This window comes from Etheostoma spectabile, chromosome 2 (assembly GCF_008692095.1).
Source record: "Etheostoma spectabile isolate EspeVRDwgs_2016 chromosome 2, UIUC_Espe_1.0, whole genome shotgun sequence".
NCBI classification, from domain to species: Eukaryota; Metazoa; Chordata; class Actinopteri; order Perciformes; family Percidae; genus Etheostoma; species Etheostoma spectabile.
Window position 1 is genome coordinate 18,419,847 of NC_045734.1, and position 23,679 is coordinate 18,443,525.

The 23,679-nt window shown below is 40.3% G+C and overlaps 1 protein-coding gene across 5 annotated transcripts; it reads left to right on the forward strand.

Annotated features, from left to right (window-relative positions):
- The first annotated feature begins 1,937 nt into the window (after positions 1-1,937).
- map2k7 (mitogen-activated protein kinase kinase 7) lies at positions 1,938-23,629 on the forward strand. Of its 5 annotated transcripts, none has more exons than XM_032541822.1 (14): positions 1,984-2,183; positions 4,715-4,762; positions 8,567-8,711; positions 8,813-8,879; positions 10,172-10,285; positions 11,233-11,352; positions 11,820-11,927; positions 12,022-12,201; positions 12,354-12,434; positions 13,516-13,658; positions 15,474-15,519; positions 15,644-20,116; positions 20,170-20,655; positions 20,923-23,629. In XM_032541822.1, the coding sequence occupies exons 1-12, from the start codon at positions 2,060-2,062 to the stop codon at positions 15,785-15,787; spliced, it is 1,320 nt and encodes a 439-aa protein (XP_032397713.1). In that variant the 5' UTR covers positions 1,984-2,059; the 3' UTR covers positions 15,788-20,116; positions 20,170-20,655; positions 20,923-23,629. The 5 variants fall into 5 exon arrangements, with proteins under 5 accessions (XP_032397726.1, XP_032397713.1, XP_032397734.1 ...); XM_032541843.1 differs by having other exon boundaries at positions 15,644-15,779; positions 18,070-20,655; XM_032541814.1 differs by having other exon boundaries at positions 15,644-20,655.
- The last annotated feature ends 50 nt before the right edge of the window (positions 23,630-23,679 follow it).

Genomic DNA, 23,679 nt, shown 5'->3' on the forward strand with positions numbered 1-23,679 from the left:
TTTAAACATCCCAAGGAGCAATGTGCAAGTGATAATATTGAAATGGAAGGAGTATCAGACCACTGAAAATCTACGGAGACCCGGCTGTCCCTCTAAACTTTCAGCTCATACAAGGAGAAGACTGATCAGAGATGCAGCCAAGAGGCCCATGATCACTCTGGATGAACTGCACAGATCTACAGCTGAGGTGGGAGACTCGGTCCATAGGACAACAATCGGTAGTATACTGCACAAATCTGGCCTTTATGGAAGAGTGGCAAAGCAGTTTCTGAAAGATATCCATAAAAAGTCTTGTTTAAAGTTTGCCACAAGCCACCTGGGAGACACACCAAACATGTGGAAGAAGGTGCTCTGGTCAGATGAAACCAAAATCGAACTTCTTGGCAACAATTCAAAATGTTATGTTTGGCATAAAAGCAACACAGCTCATCACCCTCAACACACCATCCCCACTGTCAAACATGGTGGTGGCAGCATCATGGTTTGGGCCTGCTTTTCTTCAGCAGGGACAGGGAAGATGGTTAAAATTGAGGGGAAGATGGATGGAGCCAAATACAGGACCATTCTGGATGAAAACCTGATGGAGTCTGCAAAAGACTTGAGACTGGGACGGAGATGTGTCTTCCAACAAGACAATGATCCAAAACATAAAGCAAAATCTACAAAGGAATGGTTCACAAATAAACGTATCCAGATGTTAGACCGGCCAAGTCAAAGTCCAGACCTGAATCCAATCAAATCTGTGGAAAGAACTGAAAACTGCTGTTCAAACGCTCTCCATCCAACCTCACTGAGCTCGAGCTGTTTTGCAAGGAGGAATGGGCAAAAATGTTAGTCTCTAAGTGCAAAACTGATAGACATACCCCAAGCAACTTACAGCTGTAATCGCAGCAAAAGGTGGCGCTACAAAGAATTAACTTAAGAGGACTGACTAATTTTGCACACCCAATTTTTTTCAGTTTTTTTGTTAGTTTGAAATATCCAATAAATTTCGTTCCACTTCATGATTGTGTCCTACTTGTTGGTTCTTCCCAAATTGTTTTACATCTTTGTTTGAAATGTGGCAAAAGGTCAAAGTTCAAGGTGTGTGTGTGTGTATGTGTATATATTGCCCTAATTTAAACCCAAATATCAGTTTGCTTGGTTTCAGGACTCTGACCCTGAGGTCAGAGCTTTACTGCATCACCTGCTCAAGTGTCGGATCTGAATCCTTCAACCACCTCCATGTTTGCTGCTCTGCATCCTGGCCTTTTACCTTCTGTGAAGGAGCAAACATCACTCATGGAAAAACTTCTGGTTCATTGATTCATAGTATTTAACATGTCACCTGTAGGCTATGTATAGCCAAAATTAGTAAAACATGCCAGTTCCAATTTCTCTTGCATGGGAAAACACGAGAGGGATAACTGCAGCTATGTTATGTAAAACTACTGAAACTTCCTGCATTTTTATAATGCGTTCTCAGCCAGACTGGGATACACACTGTACTGAATGTCATTTTACAACGTGTGTGTGTGTGTGTATACAGTCAGTGAAAGCAACTTTTCATCAATTAAATTTTAGAGATCACCTGAATAACTAAACAAGCTCAACTAATGATGTAGGCCTACTTGTTCTGGACTTTTCCGCAGTAGGCTACAAAACTTAATCAGCAAATGGAATTTCTCAGTTTTCTCTCTAGCTCAGTTGTTACTGGAGATGTTAAAAGCTAAGATTATTTTGTTAAAACGGCTACAGTTCATTCAAACTAAGCAAACCATCTCTGCGGTTGAACACCTTATGATAAATGTTTCAAGCGTCAGAACAAGTAAGTGTAGCCTACTGCTTGTTTCCATAGAAATCCATTTCCGTGGATTTTACACTGTTCATCTTCAGACCTTGGCCCATAATAACCACTCAAGTATGGAATGGTTAACGTTAAGTAAATGTATGACTTTGGTCACATTACGTCTGTGTCTGTGTTTTTTTTTGTTTTTTTTTTGCTGGTCCTGCCTGCCTGCCAGAGAGGGGAGTCGAGAGCTCTGCTGGGAACTAGCTACATGGTGCTCAATTTTTCAAGATGTCGTCGTTGGAGCAGAGGATGTCGCGAATCGAGGAGAAACTAAAGCAGGAAAATGAAGACGTTCGCCGGCGAATCGACCTTAACATCGACATGAGTCCGCAGCGACCACGTCCGAGGCCAAGTGAGTGTCCACCCGGGAGGACTGGAGAGTCGGTAACAGGCAGAATAGCAGGGCAAAGATCGGAGAGGCGGAGGGAGGAGGGACGGAGTGGCGGTGTTTGGCTGCTACGTGCTACGACATGCTAGCAGGACAGCTAGCTACATAAACAAACACCGACTCAGCTTGCCCATTTGATTTTACTTTAAAAACACTAACTTAACAAGTGGGACAATTTCTAAAGTTAGTAAAGGAAAAACACTAAAAGAAATGCAGCGCTGTCATGAATGTCTAGCTAGCTAGCTGGCAGGCAGGTCCCAAAATCTGCTCTGGTTCTGTCAACCAGCTAAGCTAACACAATCTGAGTGAGATAGTCAGTGGCAGGCCCAGCGTCAATCTAAACATTTGATGTAGCGAGTGTTCAGCCTAAGCCTAAATCATATGTGGGTGCCATTTATCCCTATTTTAGCTATAGTTTCACATCATTGTTAAGCAATGCTTGCGTGACTCCTGCGGCAAAGTCAGTTTTTACAGCCACTGGCAGTTTTGACCCCTTGACGGAACAGACGCTAATATGTGGAAGCTATTACATATAGCTAGCGTTACCAACCCTTATGTTGTTATGCTATATAAACTAACGTTAGCTACTACTTAATAATACACCAGATTTATATAGCGATTTTAGAAGTCCCCAAAGACGCTTTACCTAGTAGGATAAAAACAAGAAGGTAAACATTTTAATAAATGCAACAAAAATAAGATTGCAAGACAGGTAGAAACTTATGATGGTTCAATTCCAGTCTGCTGCTGACTTATTGACATAAATAATAATAGCTTTATTTATATAGCACCTTTAAAAACAAAGTTACACATTTTCTTTACAATAAAATATAGAGATATAAGATCCAGAATTTAAGATATAACACTATGCAAGAATATAAATAGTTACAACAAATAACATTTGCTAAGGAAAAGCTTGTTAAAAGAAGCTTGATTGGAAAGATTGCAGTGAGTCTTAAAAAGCGGCTTAAAGATTAGATTAGATAATACTTTATTCATCCCACTATGGGGAAATTCACTTATTACAGCAGCGGTTTTTCCACAATAAAAACAAACCTGCAAACCAACAGGCAATCAACAGACAATGTGCAAAAAGTACTAAATGAATGTAAAGTTGCATTATCTAAACCGTATTGTAAAGTAAAGTGAGGTTCCTATAGTATGTAAAATATTGCAATATAAATTAGCTTAGTGACTTGAAATTAAATTGAATAACATGTAATTAAATAATATAGCATAAGTAAGTAACCATAATATAAATTATATTGAAGTGTGACCATAATATAAAAAAATATTAAAAAAGGAAGATACTAAGATTGCCAGTCTGAGATCTTCAGGCAGCGAGTTCCAATAAAGTCCTTCACAGTTTTCAGTGAATATAGAGTGAGTGTTATAAGAACTGGTGAAACCGTGACATTGGGCACTTGAACCGTCTGCAGGAGAAAACTCTCAAACGTACAGAACAGCTAGTTCGACAGGAGAGTCTGCAACATGCCTCTGCTGACTGATATGTGACACCAAAATAAACACTGTGGTGGCGACAGAAAGTGCCCTATTATCTTACCAGGTTAACATAGTGGGCTTTTAAAACTGGTAGCCAACAATATAAGAAACCTTATTCACTCACTGACTGTTCAAAGCTCATTCTTTCCTACAGATCATCACTTGTCCATTCATATGTGCTTTGAGAGACATTTACCACAAACCTGCATCTTTTCCTTTTCTGTTCTTTTTAAAATGTTTTGTGATGTCACATCAGCTGTTTGTATTGTGAATTAGTTAAAGGAAAGCCTGGTGCTTTATTTTTTTATTATTATTGTCAACAAATCTCACGAAAAGACCAAAACCATGTTTTGACTGTGTATCCAAAGCCTGGTTTATTCCTTTGTGACATAGACCAATATCTAGTAAAGCTCCAACTTGACACTGACTTTATTAAGTTGATTAGGTAATAACCCTGATATTACCAAACCCCCATGGAATACAGTTTCTGTCTTTATGTTATTATACAATTCAGTCTTTTCCATCATCATTAAATGGTGGTTAGTGGTCCATTTCTCTTTCACCAGAAATCCCATCCCATGTGTTTCATTGGAAAAAGAGACACGTTAGCGGGTCGGTACTTTGTATCAGCAGACACTCTGAGTTTGTAGTAGGTGCATCCCACTTTTTTATTTATATATGAAATAGTATATTTGTGACCTGTTTTTAAAGATTTATGACTTCAATAGCAACCAGTGGACTTGGGGCTGAGTGCCACAGACAGGGTTTGGAAGTCAGACAGGATTTATTGACAATAAGAAAAAGATAGAATAAAGTGTCATCTGTGTGTGTGTGTGTGTGTGTGTGTGTGTGTGTGTGTGTGTGTGTGTGTGTGTGTGTGTGTGTGTGTGTGTGTGTGTGTGTGTGTGTGTGTGTGTGTGTGTGTGGTCTTCTCCTCGATAGAAGAGTGCAGTAATGTGCGTGTGTGTGTATATTTTCTTTCCTCTGTCTAGTCATCGTGATCCAGCTCAGTCCTGCTCCAGCCCCTTCCCAGCGTGCAGGTATCATTCAATCCATCGCTCTCTCTGCCACTGCACCTTTCTTTCTCTTCCCACACCCTCCCCCCAACACCTGTATTCCCTGTTTCACTTTATATTCCCCCACCCCTCACATATTTTTCTTTCTTATTTTGTTATCACATCAGACAAAAACATAGGCAGTGTTCACGAGTTAACTTTCCTTTGTTTTACTCCTACTAGTAGAGGCTAATAGACTCTCAATGCCACTAATTCCCTTACTATAATTACTCATGTTTATCTTTGTAACACCTTTATTCATGTTTTTCACATCCAGTGTAAGAATAGTCTTGAAAGGACAGACGGCGTGGAAAAAAAGATTTCGTACGCCTTTTAACAAGTGGCTGTAAAAGTCAGTTTACTCTCTCCAGCAAATACAGGGGCACATTTTATCTTAGCCAAATCGACTAAATGGTCTTTTAGGTAACATATCAGAAGTAACTTTGTTTGGCATCAGTTGAAAAGGTTGGTTTTAGAGACACGGATTAAACACAACATTTAACATACCAGAAAAAAAACACTTTCACACCCATACTTTCTCTCACACACTTAATTTCTGAAGAAGAACCTCCACTGAGGGGTAGAAGTCCATGTCTGTAAAACCAGTCCTTGACACGTTCTGATATTTTAGCCCAGCAGTTATTCACGCCTCCCCTCAAATCACATCCTCTCTCCATATTTCCATTCTGACTCCTCTCTCTGTCTGTGCCAGTGGCAGGGCAGTGTTGGTGTGTGTTGATGTTCACCGTGTGTGTGTGGACGTGTGTCAGAGGATTAACCTTTGTTTTGCTGTAGGCAGAGAATCACGGTGCATGTGGCTTTTCTGCACGATACAATGTTTTGGGTTGTGTTTTGTCCGACACAGTCTCCAATCTAGCATCCCCGCTGGTCCGTCTGCAGGAATGCTGTGAACACTCTGGCTGCTCTTTCCCTCTTTGTTTTCTTTGTGTGGCGACTGAGGACTTCCTGTCCTAGTCTGACTGACTGATTGTCTGACTTACAGCTTACTCTGCTATACAGTTATGGCCGAAATTATCCTCTCTCCCTCTTTCTCTCTCTCTCTGTTTGATGTTGTTTCTCTTTTATTCATCTTCTGGCATCCTCCCCGCTCCCCCTTACTTTTGCAGCAGCACTGTGTGAGCTGGAGGCGGTGCAGCAGTGCCTGCGAGTAGTGTGTGTGTGTGTGTGTGTGTGTGTGTATGTGTGTGTGTGTGTGTGTGTGTGTGTGTGTGTGTGTGTGTGTCTCTCTCCCCATCCCCTCGCTCTCTCTGCTCGTCTATTCTCACATCCGTCCATCTGGAGCCAGCCAAACTATGGAGATGCAATCTGTGCCAGAGACTGCCTGAGTCCTTCTTCCTCTCCATACTAACACCTCCTCCCCTTCTTTAACTGATTCTCCCCTTACAGGCTGATCCATCCACAGGTGACTTGATGAATACAAACACCTGCTAGCACTCTCAGAAGAGCCACCAGCCTTCTGCTACAAAAACTATAATAACGTTCATGATAATATTAACCGCTGCATGGTCCTCTAAATGTTTTGCGAACTGGTTTTGAACATAAAAAGAACAAAATGTGAATTTGATAATAAGTAGGGATTTAAACTCTTCTGAAGCCACACTTTGTGTTCATAGTCATAGTCTGAGCATTTGGTTGCATGACAGGCCTGTGCTAATACTACTTTAGATTGTGCTCTTGAAATTCTACATCTCCATTTGAAAATTGGTCAGTGCTTGCTTCAAGTGAAGTCAAGTGGGTTTTTATTGTCATTTCAACCATATACACTGTATATAGTAAAATTAAACAATATAGATAGATAAATAGATAGATAGCTAGATAGATAGATAGATAGATATTTCACCATGGATCAAGTCAAGTGGTGTTACACATTTAAAATATATAAAAACAACATTATATTAAAAAAAACGACATTTGAAACAGGCTACATTTTGTGCACACACACTATAGGCTATACATAAAGTGCAATTACTACTTAAAGTACAGTATTTAAAACAGACAAGGAACAGGACAGACAACAGGACATAAGTAGACTTTTAACAGAGCACTGAATGTTATAAGTTCGGTTCACCGTAAGGTGAAGATAGGATATATAGGATTCTAGCAGCAGAAAAAAAGATGCTGGAGTGCACATACACCTGCTATTTCAAGGTCTGCTGAGTTTGAACATGTCCTTGAATCCATGTTGCAACAGCAACTCAGTCGGCATCCAGGGTTATAAAGCCATTTAGGGGTATTGTTCAGGCTGAGTTTCTGTGTGGATAATATTTAATGTCAAATTACAATTTATTACATCTTGGGTTTTATTTTCATTATTTTGGCCATCAGTTCTGTCGGTTATGATAACATTTCACTGCTCGCCAAAATACATCTCGGACATCTTGGAACATGGCGACATTGCTAAAGATGCACAAGCAAGCAGTTAAATGATCATACAGGTTGTAAAAATACCCAACTTAGCCACACTTATTTGATAGAGAATACAGAAGTTAATGGTAAAATTATTACTCAAACTGTTAACATCCATTACATTTTACAGATTGACTCTCTGGGTCAACTTTAAAGAATTGTTTTCCGTAGTTGTGAACACTCGCAGTTGTCCTGTACAATGAGGGCTTAATAACATTACATACGCTCTCACATTTGGTTTTCCCTCCAAATAAACAGTTGGGTTGTTTATAAAAGGGGTCCACGATTCAGAAAATGTCACGATTCAATATCAATTTTTAGGATCAAGATTCGATTCTAAATTGATTTTCGGTTCAAAAAAGATTCCCATTTAAAAAAAAGATTCACAGTATGTAAATGTGGTTACTTTTCCTATGTGATAATATATAAACGCCATTACAAAACAGGAAAAAAAATATGAATCGATTTGTGGAATTCTATGGATCAACTTTGAATTGGTAGAGCTTGATTCCATTCATGAAATTAATGTGAATAGATTATTTTTTTTGCAAACCCCTAGTTAATACGTCATCCTGTGTAATTAACAGAATATGCTTTTTCCCTGTTCGTTTTGTGTAACGTGCATTATGAGATCCAAGCAGTCATTTTAATGTGTACATTACTTCCGTAATTAATAGAACTAATGGCTGCAGCTAATAATAGAAAACCCAAATGTTGATAAACCGTAGTTTTCCTTTAAGAGCGAACTGTGGATCTCTACGTCCCTAAACTGTACCTCCCAGGCTGAAGGCTAACCCTTTGCTGTCCCTCCCTGCCTGAGTATTGTGTTGCTTTAGCTTTGAGATAGCCGTTCTGTTTGTCGGGACATTAGGTCGGGACATCAGCAAAAGCAAAACAAAGCTGTGACTTTAGGGAAATAAAAACAAGTTCATATGGTGGTTAAATACTATGCACGGTCTAGATAGCAGGGCTCTTGTGAAAGAACTCTTTGACCTCGCCAAGGCTAGTGTATTTGTGTCTCATGGGAAATCATTTTCAGTCTAAACAGGATATGATAGATTGCATTCTTTTTTCATCAGACACTGATTTGTATAGAAAGAACACCTGAAGCCCAGATTTAAACAAGGAAATGCAAAGTCAAAGAGAAATTTGTTAAAGATAATAAATCACAAATAATAATATGCGTATTATCATATTCTCTAATGGTGCACGACAGCTTTAAACCACTAAAATGATGAGTCAGCAAATGCATGAATAAACATCTTACACCTTCTGGCATGCTGGCCTTGGGTGCAAAACGCACTATACCATTTGTTTTGTTCTCCTGTCTGTTTCTAATGTGTCATGTCCCCCCCACCCCAGCGCTCCAACTGCCCCTGGCCAAGGATGGAGGCAGCCGTTCATCATCTTCAGAAAGCTCCCCTCAGCACCACACCTACCCCAGCCGCCCACGACACATGCTCACCCTGCCCACGCCTCCATACAGCCTGCCGAAGAGCTTGGAGAAGTAACTGCATCCACTCTTATCTTGCTATGGGCCATTCACACTAAAACATACTTCATGTAGCATTTGCACTCCCTCACTTTGTGTGTGTTTTGTACCCACAGTGCAGAGATTGACCAGAAATTGCAGGAGATTATGAAACAGACGGGTTACCTGAAGATCGATGGTCAGGTGAGGTCTGATACATGCTGAGTTTCTCTAGTCTGGAAATGTTAATCTCCTACAATTACATAACTTCAACCAGGGTGAGACGTCATCAGGCAGGCCAAATTTGATTATTTTCTCATGGTCAAAAGACCAAAACAAACTAACTTGTTCTATTAAGTCTGATATGTCCTATTCCTTATTCCACTGGGTGACGTGTTACTTCATTACGATAAACATGGGCACTGTAGTTTTTTTAAAATCAGTTCTGTATACTCAGTCCTTCTGCTGTAAATACTCCCAAGAGCTATACATTTGTATTAATCCACAGCTGAAAATAGTCCTAGACAAATGTACTATTTTCTCCTGTTTTTGTAACATTTGCTTTAAACTACTGTTCCATTTGTTTTAGGACATTTAGGTTAAAGCTGAGCACCATTCACAGAGTAGGAAAATAGGAAAGTAGCACATTGTTGGTTTTTTGCCTTTTCTTGTGACTCATTGACAGTAAGAACACTTGTTGGTTCTCCTCAGTATTCAGAAAGAATCTATTTCACTACGATAAAAAAAAAGGTCAGCTGGTATATTAAGGGAGACCATTGTTAAACCAGGTCAAGGTTGAAACCTTATGAAAGCAAACATTAACACCACTACCACATATGTCCTTGAGCAGAGAATCTCTATCAAGTAAAACAACAGCCCTCTTTGGCATTGGTTTTCTTTGACAATAAACAGAATTATTATATAAAAACTCAAAAACAGTGACGTGTGTTGTTTTTGTCTACCAAGATAAAATTGAAGTTGAGAATGGGTTTGCTTCATTTTTTCCGTTTGTTTTTCCTCCCTCCTATAGCTCTCTGGTCCAGTATTGCATCCTAAGCCAGTCAAGGTTTAAAGATGCTGGGTGAAAAGGATTTGATTCGTTGCTGTACTGCAGATTGTTTTTACTTCCTCTCATTAGCCCAGAGAGGTTGCTACATCAAGCACTCAATGAGACATCACTCACAGTATCTCAGTCAGTGGTGATTTAATTTCTACGAAGCAGGGAAACAGTGCATCGCCCCACTGTGTGCTGGTATTCTCAGGCATGGCCAATGGGGGAGTAGCTTAATTACACATCAAAACGTTTAGAACTAAGTGGCCCAGAGGGGTTTACTGGGGGGTTATTATTTCTTACAAAGCAGAAAATCAGAACTGGCCTCTCATCTATTTTCAGCTTTGAGAGTTTGCAACGTTTTAGCCAGTAGTGAGTAAAAATATTTTGAGAATGATCCAAAGTCGTTTTTTGTCTGTGGTTGTGCCTCCTTGTCCGTCCACAGCGGTATCCAGCGGAGGTGACAGACCTGATCAGTGAGGGGGAGATCGGCAGCGGCACCTGTGGACAGGTCTTTAAGGTGCGATTCAAGAAGACCGGCCACGTCATCGCTGTCAAAGTAAGACCCTTATGCACTTACCTGTTCACACAACTCAAGAAAATGATAATATGAGGACTATGAAATGCATCAAAAATGTAATATTTGATAGCACAGTAACTTTTAAACAGAACAGAATTGGTACATATCTCAGAACGAATAAGAGACAGGCCCAAGAAATATTACCATATTACCTAAACTATATGTCACTTCTAGTCTAAAGCTCTTTCTATTAGTAATGTATTTCATGGGGGTTGGTAAAAGCTTCCAATCAGAGGAGACTCTGTACAGAACAGTGTGCTTCTGACCATTTGTTTTAGGTTTGGGAAGACACAATTTACATTAATGAATTAATTGGCATGATTGATCGTTAGCAATCCTTGTAAGCTGGAAGTGTTTGTAGCGTGTATATTTAAGCAGTGCTAAAAAGAATGAAGAAGACGGGTCCCTGATAAACAGTAGCAGTACAAAGACAACATTTTGTTTTTGACAGTTTGCCAGGATCATTTGAGTGCCATAAGACTCCTTAATAAGAGCATTGAGTTATATAATATTTATGATCGGAACAAATTGTAAAATGTGGGCTGATAACTTCATGGGTTTTGGCTTATTTTAAAAAATAAAAGAAAGGAATTCCCTGCAGGCATCATGAAGACATAACCTTTTAAACATTAGTCAACACAATCAAAATACAGCAGGAGCTTGATGTAAAACCTGACTTATCGCTCTAAAGTTTCTGTTTTTGTTCTGCTTTAATTGTGACTAGTGTACCAACACAGTGGCAGTAATAACACCACATAATTACCCACCTATTTAAGAGATGACTTAATTGTAGAGGTCCGAGCTGTTAAACAACCAGGCAGTCAATCCGCGCACCAGAAGATCTTTGTTTTGTGATTTACTAATTACTTGTTTTTACACATTCAAAAGGCTGTCAGTAATCTGTGTGTGTGTGTGTGTGTGACCAGCAAATGCGTCGTACAGGAAACAAGGATGAGAACAAGAGGATCCTGATGGACCTGGATGTGGTGCTGAAGAGTCATGACTGCCCTTACATCATCCAGTGCTACGGCGCCATAGTTACCAACGTGAGTGTCCTCAAAATACATTACCGTCTGTATTCTTGACAACAAAATAGTAGCAAGATAGTAAAGTATATTAGCATGCAATGTGACTGCTTTTACTCTTATATGTCAGTGGTCTCCCCTGTGGTACCTCCTGAATAGCGGTGTAAGAAAATATCGGGAATGGCCATTTTCACAGAAGTCCCTTTACCTCTCACCTCGAGATATCTGAATGAAAAAGGGTTCTAGGGGTACCCATGCAGTTCGGAGCAAAAAATATGCAGTTTTTCCCATGCAGTACAAATGTGTTCTGCAGACTGCGGCACCTAAACAGACTTTGAGTTGCATAAATTGTAATATACTGAGTCACAACCATGACTGTAACCCCTGTATCACGATACTTATCGTATCGCCAGATTTCTGCCAAATACGCAGCCCTACCCCTTTAACTGCTAAAGGCTGGATGAATATGTGTTTGTATTTGTGTACAGACGGACGTATTCATTGCCATGGAGCTGATGGGAACGTGTGCTGAGAAGCTGAAGAAGAGAATCCAGGGCCCCATCCCAGAGCGAATCCTTGGAAAGATGACAGTGGCAGTAAGTGGGAGAAACGAACAGATGGGAAAGTGTAACACTGCTCACTTGATTGTGTTGTTCTCATATTCTTACTATGTGTATGTTTCTGTTCCAGATAGTGAAGGCGTTGCTGTACCTGAAAGAGAAACACGGTGTCATCCACCGAGACGTCAAACCCTCCAACATCCTCCTGGACGCCAAAGGTCAGATCAAACTGTGCGACTTCGGCATCAGCGGACGCCTCGTTGACTCCAAGGCCAAGACCCGCAGCGCCGGCTGTGCTGCCTACATGGCGGTGAGTGAATACCCACACACTCTACACTCAAAACTCTACAAGTATCTCACACACAAAGTTACCACCTCCTGTCTAACAATACAATACAAAAAAAGATGTATGACACAAATTGATTCCCTGAATAGAGTGCTTCTTGTTCTTGAATCTTTTAGCCTGAGAGAATAGACCCTCCAGATCCCACCAAACCTGACTATGACATCCGAGCAGACGTGTGGAGCCTTGGCATCTCTCTGGTAAAACTGCTTTCATTTTATTACCATAAAATAAGTGTACTTGTTCTTAAAGTAGGTTCTGGGTAATCCTGGGATGCCATAAGAACTGGGAAGCACTGTAACATTTGAGCATTGTTCTTTCTACATTTCACTACATTAAGAAAATTGCATTATTTTACATGTTTAAATAACTTTTTTTTAATGTGTAAAAATTGAAGAAATATGCAACATATCTCAAAATCATGCAATCATGTTGTAATGCACAGCGTGATGAGGTGATTGATAACATTTGGCGGAGAGTAATGACGGATGGCCATGGCCTAAAAACTTTTTTTGTGATCAAAATTGTATTTCTTTTATATGTTTAAGAAACAAACAGTGACAAGTATTTACAAACAATATACTGAGACGGAGAACGCGTCCCCGGGCCAAAAAAGTAAATAAATAATAATAAAGGGAGACAAAACAACACACAAAGAAACAAACACACACAGACACACACACCCACAGACCAGGGACCAAACACCTGCGCAAGTAAAGAGGTCCGGCCTGTAGTACAAGGCCACAGCCCGGACCTCACAAATTCAGATTGTTCTGCCAAGTGTCCAGAGTCTTTCCCAGAGTTCCATGTATACTACATCCAAATAGGAAAGGGTCCACATGTGCATACAGAGGTCGTGAGGTGGTTTCCAACGGGGGCCCAAAAACTTAAGAAGCAACTGTAGTTTTAATTTCATCAGTAGGACGTGGATATTTGTGCGATCGAAAACAAGATAAAGCAGATCAACATTTGTTTTATTACATTAGCATATGGTCTTTAACTGTCATCATAGTGTTCTGATGTGCTGACCTCAGACTAGCCTTCACAACCGGAGCTTGCTAGAGCTTATCATGCCGTTTGAAAGTTAGTAAAACAAACGTCCTAGTTGGAGGTTATTATTACTATTTTTATCTTTGGGTAAAAAAAATAAATCCCTGGGCAGCAGCATAGTCTGCCTGGGGGGGATACATGGCCCTATGCACAATTTATTATAAGCATATGAGACAAGGTGGTACTGCTTTATTGACAGTGGAAGGGTTAATGTGTCCTTGTGTCCTCTAGGTGGAGCTGGCCACGGGACAGTTTCCCTACAAGAATTGCAAGACAGACTTTGAGGTTCTGACCAAAGTGCTGCAGGAAGATCCTCCTCTGCTGCCCCTCGGCATGGGTTTCTCCCTCGACTTCCAGTCCTTCGTTAAAGACTGGTAAGTACTACTCTCACTCTAAAACTGATCCGGTCAGAGCTCTCAGGTCATCAGATGGTGGTTTTCAAACTGGACATAGAATAAGATTCAGTTCAAGTGAAGGTGCTTTTAGCTACTTTGGTCCTTTTCTCTGGAACAAACTGCTGGATGACCTGACATCTATCACAACTGTCTCCACATTCAAGAGTAAACTGAAAATGTTTAATCAGGCTTACATACTGTGTGCTTGTGTCAGAGGTTTGCTTCTCTGCCTGAATCCAATTGGGCCCAATCCAGACTGTGATTTCTCTAAATTTACATGGCCTTGATACGCGTAGGGTGTGTGTTAATCTCCCGGTGTTTTGTTTTTTTGGTTTCTTTTATGCAAACCTGATAGTATGTGTAATGAATAAAATATAGGCTGTTTACGTGTGTGTGTGTCTGTGTGTGTTTGTATGTCTGTGTGTGTGTGTGATTGCCATTTTCATCTTTTCAATTTACGTCCACGGATTAAAAAGCACACTGGTATAGATTATTAATTAGGTGTGTCCCAGACTTAGAATTAATTTTAACTTTTTAATTTTATAGTCGAATCAGACGTCTTATCGACTAATCGTCGAATCATGTGGGTGGGAGTGAGTGAAACTTAAAACTGTCATGGGGTGGTTCGCTTTATTTACTCACTTTAAAAAAGATTTATTAAAAGCTTCAAAGATTTGCAACAAAACCGATTTAGAACTTTACAGCGGTCTGGCCCGGCACAGATGCTCAACAAGCACCCGGAAGCCCAGTATATGGTCGAGCGACGTAGAGAGTGACTGAAGAGAACGAGCGTTGTTAAAACAAAGCGCCGGCTGAGCCATTGTGTTTCCTGGTTGTCAATTTTGGTGGTTAAAGGTCAAGGTCACTGTGACCTCACAAAACACATTTTTAGACATAACTCAAGAATTCCTACAATTAACTTTTTACACAATTGTATAATGATAACAACCGGTGTGTAATAACTAACAACAGAGGGAAAAAATGTAATTTCCCCTTGCAGAATCATTATTCTTAATAAAATTAAATGAAGGTCAACTTCACTGTGACGTCATAATGTTCTGCAAAAACGCCATTATTCAACGCCAAAACTTGGGAACAGAAGAGGAGACATTTGTCGGATGCTGAATTAATGGTTAAACTGGTAATTAAATAGATCTTCTGTGCTGCCGGGTTCACATTTCGCCAAAAAAGCCCTTAAAGGTGCTCTAAGCGATGTTGAGTGACGGCACTTCTTGTTGAAGTTCAAATTATTTTCAAACAAAACAAGACTAGCTCGCTTCTCCCTCCACCACATCCTGTCCCCTCTCCCTCCGTTCCGTGCTGTCACGCACTAACCCCACCCCCCCAATTCCTTCATGTCAGTTATTGGTTGGAAAGCTGGAAGACTGTTTGTCATGTTTGGTGGTGCAGGTTGGCACAGTTTGTTTTTGTTGGCATTTGTAGAGCCTTGGCTGTCTACAGAGACTGCGTTTTTTTCCAGTGTGTTCAGGGCACAGGCAGCTAGCAGATAACGAGGAGTTGTTTGCTGCATGTGACAAAAAATGTTTTACCCTAAAAAATGTGTGACATCGCTTAGCTCCTTTAATACCTTCTATTCAATTAATTTAAAGCTGTACTGCATATTTTCTGTCTCCCCCATTAGGAATTAACTAATTAGGAAGTAATGACAACAAAACTGTCGGTGCGTCCACATGATACAAGCCTTCCATTCTTGTATTTTATTTATTTTAGTCATGTCACTGTCCATGTCATGAAATTGCCTTAACTTGCTTTAAAATCTTTTAAAATTCACAGCCTCACAAAGGATCACAGAAAAAGGCCAAAATACCACACGCTGCTGGTAAGACACCAGTCATAATGATCAACAAACATTTGGTTGAGATTCACAAGAACTACCCAATGGTAAAAATGTAACTAAACGGTCTCCCTCCCTCTGTATCTCTTTGTCCGTTTCCCTCAACCAGGAGCATAATTTCATCCGCCGTTATGAGGTGTTGGAGGTGGACGTGGCCGGCTGGTTCCAGACAGTGATGGATCGCACCGAGTCGCCTCGCAGCAGCCAGTGTTACAGCCATCAGCACCAGCTCCACTCGCTCTTCAGTAGGTAGCCTAGCCCAACCCGGCGTTAGCTTAGCCAGACGCTAGTCTTGCCTAGCTTTAGCTTTGCCAAGCCCAGACAGTCTGTCCTAGTCAAGCCCAGCGTTAGCAGCTAAGCGTAGCGTTAAACCCAGCTTGTCTGGCCAACTGTCCACCGGAGAACCTGAAGAGCCCAGGGAGGAGGGGGAGAGACAGAGATGGAGTGATGGACGGAGACATGGACTGATGGATGGATGACACAGGTGGTTCTGTTTGTCATTGTGTTGAATCTGGACAGGCAGACATGGGAAGGAGGGGGAGAGAAATAGGTGCACACTGCAGTTAGCTTCATTCGTTTACACACTGTTGCATCTCGTCACACTATCATATCAAGTCATACATCACGGTGTGTAACAGCCACACACACTCACATACAAACTGTGAGTGTTTTTTGTATGTGTTTCTACATTTCATCCTCTTTTCATTAGTTTCTCACCAACATGTCTGTCTCCAGCATTGATCCAAGCCGTTGGAGAAGTCAACAGAGTAGTCACTACACACTGGATTAAAGCATCTGCTACATTAGCAAACCTGAATCTCTATTGTACATAAACGTTATGGAGGGCACAACGATGTCTGGTGCAATTATGATTCTTCAGGTGTTTCTATTATCACACATTCTCAGGCTGCAAAAGAGCTAAGAGGTGTGTGTGTGTGTGTGTGTGTGTGTGTGTGTGTGTGTGTGTGTGTGTGTGTGTCGCTATTTTCACCTTCACACTACAGCTGTAACACAAACCACAATGAATTAATCTGTTAGCTGTGCTTAATTTGTAATATGTAAGGGTAGTAACTGTTATTAACGTTTGAATATCCATCATTGTATTTAGCAGCTGCACAATTGGAAAACAATGAAAAAGACTTTAAAAAAATAGTGTTACATATTAGCTTTTTAGAAAATTAGTTGTTTTTTTGTGATCAGAATGACTTAGATAAAATAAAAGAGATCAAGAGATACATTTAAAAGGAGGAGATTTTTTTTCGAGGTGTAGGAGAGAAAAGCAGAGAAAGTAGAAGTAGGGAGTTGTACTCTCGATGGCGTTTTGGAAGCTTGAATAACTGTTACAAGTGTGAGAAACGAGAGAGAGCTTGCCGGTACAAATGGGAGCAGAGTGTTTTTTCATTGAGAAGGCCAAGAGCAGGATCTTATCTTGTACTAAAAATATGAGTGGGGTAGATCTTATTACCTGTGGAGCATTTCTTTACTCTCGGTTGGTCTACCTCTTCGTCCACCTGTCTGTCTGCCTCTTCTGTTAAGTGTGATCTAGTGCTCCACAGTGTTACCAGACCAAAGGCTGTGTGTAGGTTGTTGTCCGTGGAGGCCAAGAGATTTAGACCTGCTCCTGCAAAAAGTAAGAGAACTCACTGACATGTCTTGATAAAGCATGTTTTCTTATGTTTTAAGAACCTAGAGCAGGGGTCTCAAACTACTAGACTACGGCCCCATCTGGCCCACGTTTAGAATTGATTCTTGAACTGACTCACAAATCCATTTGTTGTTTTGTCTTTTCAGTGAAGGTTTTTAGTATTTATAGTATTTAATATCAATGTCTCTCAATCACTAATCATCTCCTAATTATTTTCTCAATCATTCAGTCAGAAAAATGTTTCCAAAACCTAATGCTTTTCAGTTTGCATCGTCTAAGACACAGAATAGCAGCAAATCTGCCCATTTGAAATGCTGAAACCAATAATTTGTTTGGCAGTTATAAAAAAACAATTTATCAATTTATCGATCAAAATTGTTGTAGATTAATTTTCTCATCAATCTACTAATTGATTAATCAAATAATCTTACCTATCTACCATATGATCAACAGCAGTCATATTTAGCCTAACACAATTGACACCTAATTGTCTTTTTCAAACCCCAAAAGAAAGGTTGATTTGGAGCACAGACAGTTTCAAGAGACCTGAACAGTTGACTATTTTTCTTATTGGTTTTAATGTGGCAGTTGTATCAGTCACCTTAGGACAAAGCTGTCGTTCTTTACACATACAATCTGAAGCAGCATATAGTTAGTGTTTAAGCAGTGAACTAGGAGAAAACAACCTGGCCAGTGGGGCCCAGCTAATTTGAATTTGAGATCCCTGAACTGGAGAATTGTTAAGATAAAATCAAGTGAGTCAGGTTTGATACACAAGGCAAACCTGAACTGGTCAGTATGTTTGAAACTGTGATGTGTAGATATACGTTATCAGCGCAGGTCTTTAGAGACAGACTATCTAGAGTCCCTTTGCCTCCCCACCCCACCTCTTGACGGGCCACAGCCAAAGCCTGCTAGATGTGCAGACTCAAGCCTCCCACACCCGGACACGCACCAAACCAAATCCCTGCTAGACACAGAGAACTGAGAAATGGAAAGGATAGAGAGAGGAAGCTGTCAAGTGTCAGAGAGTGAGAGAGGGATCCAGGAATGTTGTCAAGATGGCAGAAAAGATGAGTGAAAATCAAATGTCAGGAAAATGAGAGGAGAATATGGAGTGAGGTGAGAAGGAAGACTGGGAGTATTAAGAAGGTGTGATTGGAAATTAAAGAAAAGTCCGATACAAACTGGAGTTGGATGACAAGAAGTAAGTGTTCGAATGAGGAGGAGAGATTTAACAGGGAAGGAAAACAGCAGCCTGAGTGCTGAGCTCTGAGGCTAGCTGGTTATTGTAAAAAAGCTTTCATGGTGTTGCACCAACTTACCAATTATGATTTTAGCGAGTGAGTTAGTGTGTTGTGTTTATGATGTTTACTGTTCTGTTCAAACTATGTTATTTATTTACATTGCTACTGCTGCTGCTACTTTTTATTGCTTTAGACGCTGCTGTCATTTCTTTTCCCCAAAGGTCAAATACTTTTTTTTCTTTTTTTAAGCCAAATAAGTGAAATAATGCAATGTCCACACGTGTTACCAAATACAGAGCAAGTCTGAAGAGTGCAAAAGCAAGTGAGTGATGGATAAGAAAGTGCAGGGAGGTTGGCTTCACAAAAAGTTCTAACACAAAATATAAACACACCTCACCTCAAATGTAGCTCCATGTGTAATAGAAGTAGTAAATCATTTATGTCCTGGCGTCACACTAAACTGTACAGTGTAGATAGGATTAGTGGGAATGTCTGTCCAGAAGCTTTTTGTCACATCCATCCTTCACTCCGCCCATCAATCCTTCCATCTGTCCACAGGTTGCCTGCAAACTTGACAACCTTGACAGTTCCCACCAAAGGTGTCCACAACTCAACAAAAATACGATGTGTTGTTGTTATTGTTATGACTATTGTTTATGACCTTATAATTGATAAATGAAATCTCTCTATAGCTAGTGGGAGAGGGTGACAGGGGTGGGGGTGTGGGATGCTGTAGTATAGCAGTGCCATGTGTGTGTCATATACTGTACAGGGGGAGACTGGTGCACTAACACAAGAAAAGGGCCAAGCATTAAAATCAGCTTTGTCCTTCTACTCAGTGAATTGACTCACTTTGGACCTGCATCAGGAAATAAATCCAACCTGGTCTGGCTGTGTCTGGGCTTCACTGAGCCACTGAACATGAGCAATCCTGGATAACTGGTGTCACACAGCTGTTTATCAACTGGCTCTGTTAACTCTAGGATCTCCAATCCAGCCAGTTCATTTGAATGAGCTCTTAATCATAAGTCAATCAAATGTTACATCATCAAACCAATAAGCGGAGGACTTACTACGACACAGGTTTACTAACAATTAGGTTAGTGCAGCAGCAAACATTGATGTGATTCAACTGAAATATAAAATCCTTACATAACTACAGAATAATACGGTTTAATGTAAGTATGTAAGGTATTTTTAAAGGGATATTTCAGACAAAACAGGAAATCTGGGCCTCTGCTCCTTTGATTGTGATTGTTTTTTTTTTTCTTTAAGATTTTTTCCCCCAACTTAAGACACTTCCACCAGTACCACAGAAGGCATAATACAACTGATGAGTAAACTTTCTGTGTAAAAAGTGAGGTGTCACTTTAAGAGCTATTGTGGATAAAGTTGGTGAAAGTTATCTACACTTTCAGGTGTAACAGTATTAATATTAAGCTATTATGCTCATTCATAAAGCTGTTTAGTGTGGTCAATTAAATCTCTTCCGCCTCTTCCTGCCCCGTTTTAAACCCATAGTGGAGAAATTGTTGTGCAAAAAAACCTCCAAACTTATGGAAATCAAAGTAACTCTATTGATACATTAAGACACTATGTATGCCTGTCTCTTATTACTTATTACTTTAATGTGAACTCTGTATTATCTTTTCTGAATAATGACTCCATGTTTCCGGGATCTGATTGGGCAGTAGATCAATCTGTTGGCAGGTTTGGATCTTCTGAAGTTAACCCGCTGTAGAGGTTACCATGGGGATTTACCCTGGTTAAACACACGCCAGCTTTGTGATACCAGTAAACCTGAGTTCAGCCCAAAGACAGCTCATGTCACTTTGTGATGCAGGCCCTTGAGCGGATGTGGCGGTGAGCTGGCACAGCTCCGTCTGTTCAGCTTCTGTCTGGTTTTACACCTGAAATTTAGCTTCCAGCAGTAGACAGGGACTTACATTGTTGGTCGTCCTGCTCTTGTAAACCCTGCAGATGACAGGATTCAGATGTGATCATGACAGATCTCCTCAGCCTCCCTGTTAAAACCTTCTTATAAAGACGTGGATCTGGTGCTTAGTATCCAGCCGCTGTACGGCACTGCCAGTGCAGCCTCAGGTGAACTACTCATTGGTGCAGTTTCAATAAGAGTTGGGGCAACCCATTCTCACTACAACATTCACTGTTCAAACTCTCTGTGGGTGTGTGTGTTGTGTGGTGTGTGTGTGTGTGTGTGTGTGTGTGGTGTGTGTGTGTGTGTGTGTGTGTGTGTGTGTGTGTGTGTGTGTGTGTGTGTGTGTGTGTGTGTGTGTGTGTGTGTGTGGTGAACACAAAGCTGTGCTCAGTCTCCCACTGTCAAGGTTCGCCGTTATTGAGCTGATGTGTATTTTACTAAACCACACTCGCTCGCGCCGTGCTGTGCTGTTGTGTGCATTTTCATCCCATGTCCTGGGTGACAGTGCAACGCTACACCTCTGTGATCTTTTGTGTGTGAGTGTGAGTGTGAGAGAGAACAAAACATCTTATTACTGATGTACACACACCAAATGTATAAAGTTTCAATTCTACACAGCGATGCTGGCTACTGCCATTAGTGGCTTTATGTGTATTTAGCTTGCCAGTTGCAACGGGTGTATAAAACAGCTAGTTCTAGCGTGTACTGCGCCCTCCCTTGACACGAGGGGAAGTGTGTGTGTGTGTGTGTGTGTGTGTGTGTGTGTGTGTGTGTGTGTGTGTGTGTGTGTGTGTGTGCGTGTGGTGTGGTGTGTGGTGTGTTGTAAACCCATCTGTAATTAAACCAAATATCATTTTCTCTATGCAGTCATTCAAACCATGTCAGCTTGCTTTGATGGGGGGGGGGGGGGAAGCTTCCTGTACATACACAGATTTACGGATAAACTGAAGTTGGCAACAGTGTGTTTTAATTTTCGAGCCCCCCCCCCTCTCAGTGTGATTAAACATCACCACCGCCTTCAGCTAGTTCACAGAGAGAAGAGAGAACGCAAGAGATATGTTTTGAATGAGCTGACAAATATTTAAGGATTGTATTGGGGTCAGGGAGGGACACGGGGTTAGACCGGGGTTTGTATTTTGGGAGAGATACAGATCAATGCTGTAAAGTATATCAATTGCATGTTATTGTCACGTTTGTAACTGCCATTGTCTGTTTTTTGTTTTTTTGTTTTCTTCCAAGACAACGGTTGGTTGGGGCGGGGATGCACAAAACTTTATCCTTATTTATAATTTTTACACAATATAGTCTGTATGTTTGTTTTTGTTTTGGAAAATGTTGAATTATTGTGTACCTAGGAAAAGACACCTGTTTTTGCCTTTAAAAAAAGAAAAAGGTTCTTTCAACTTTGCAATATATATTTTTTTCACTTTGGACTCGTCGTCGAGAGCGAGCTGTATCATTATTAGCAGACAGTGTTTGTTAGAAAACGTCCCGTTTCCCCTCATTCATGTGCCGTGTGTCTTTTTTAACGTTAGCTGTGTGCGCGAGTGGAGTGTGTGTGATGTTTATTTGTCTACCAAAAGTCTTTATTGATGGTGATTATAATTCGCTTTTGTTTTTGTCCATTGCTTTTTATTATTATGGTAACTATGATTTCTGTTTTACTATTTTTTGTTGTTGTTGTTGTTATTATTACCATGATTCAGGGCAAAGATGACACCAAATTGAACAAAGAAATAAATGGTTGATCCCACACAGTGCTGAGAGCAGGACGGTGTTGTCCGTCTTCCTGAAGGTTTCTCTTTCCGGCGAGGGGGAGCGATCGTTTTTCTCACCGTTACGCTGTAGTGTCTGTCCACCTTACTCAAACCCGCCACATAAAGATAACCTCTGAACTGAAAGTCTAATAGTATTTTTTATTATTATTATTTTTATTATATGTTGTTTTCTTTGATCAGGTATCATGATCAGTTTATTTCTTGTTACCCTGGTTTGGGTCATAAATTGCGTGCTGTTATTTAATTTTCTTTCTTGTTTTCCATCATCCCTGCCCACTGGTTTTGGATTTTTTGTTTTTTTTATTCTATTTCATGATTATTATTTTATATTCTTTCTGGTTTGTCTGATGCTGTAGTAGTGAGCTGATTCGGCAAATACCAGAACATTTTTCCCCTAATGCTGATACTGTCTTGACTGATGTTGCACTTGTGATGGGTTTTTATTTTGGTTTTGTTTTTGCGTTGCAGATTTGGGATTGTTGTGCAGACAGGAGAATATCGGGTGATTTCCTTGTTTTCTTTTAGTCACAGCAGTTATTTTATCAATCATAGATCTGTGACACAGAGCAAGAAAATGATCCAACAGTGTATTTATTTCACTGATATTTATTTATTGGTCATTTGTATGTTTTTTTGGTTTGTTTTATTTTGTTTTTTATGTGTATTGCTTTTTTGTGGAGGGATAACGGGACTCAAGGTAGAGGAGTCTCTCATTGGCGTTTTACATTGTGTACAGAAAGCTAAATATTGTATTCAACCATCACACTAACGTACAGTCTATAAAGTAACCGATTAACCGGCAAAAATAGAAACCTACAGCACAGTAAGGTGCACTGTTTCTGGCTTTACTGTGACTGTCAGACCTATTTTGTTTACTGTTTACCCTCTCAGAAGACTCCAACAAACAAATGGCTAATGGTTTAAAGTAGCCATGGCATGGTGTATTTGAACTCTAGTACTTTACTAATAACTCACAGTTAAAGCTTGTATTGTTTGAAACTTGGATGGTTTTTAATCCGAATGCCAGCTACAAAGCAGACAGGATTTGTTTGTATTTTTAAGTTGAAGATATTCCAGCTGATGATAACTACTATGAAAGTGGACTGATTGGCTTGTTATTAACCTGCACTCCCTGTTAGCGAGGAGGGACACGCTTGCTTTTAAATATCATTGAGGTTTGTTGCTTGGTTTTTCCGAATGCAGTCTAGATTGCATGACTTTGCAAGTTTGCAGGGTGGGGGGAAGTTTGATTTCAGTCTCCACTGTTTAAAGGCATCTTGTATGTACGACACCATGGATTTATCTTGGATTTAGCTTTACTGCCGTTTCCTTTCTTCTTCTTTTTTTGGCTGTATTCTACCCCCCCTGCCCCCAGTCTCATTTCAAACAGAATAAATGCCATTATATTGTGAATACCTCAGGATTTTTTTGGAGAAAAAAAAACAATAAAACACTTAAAAATCAAATAAATAAATAAATAAAAACTCTGTCATGGTGGCGTTTTTTTTCCAGTTCCCCTGGATGGATGGATGGATG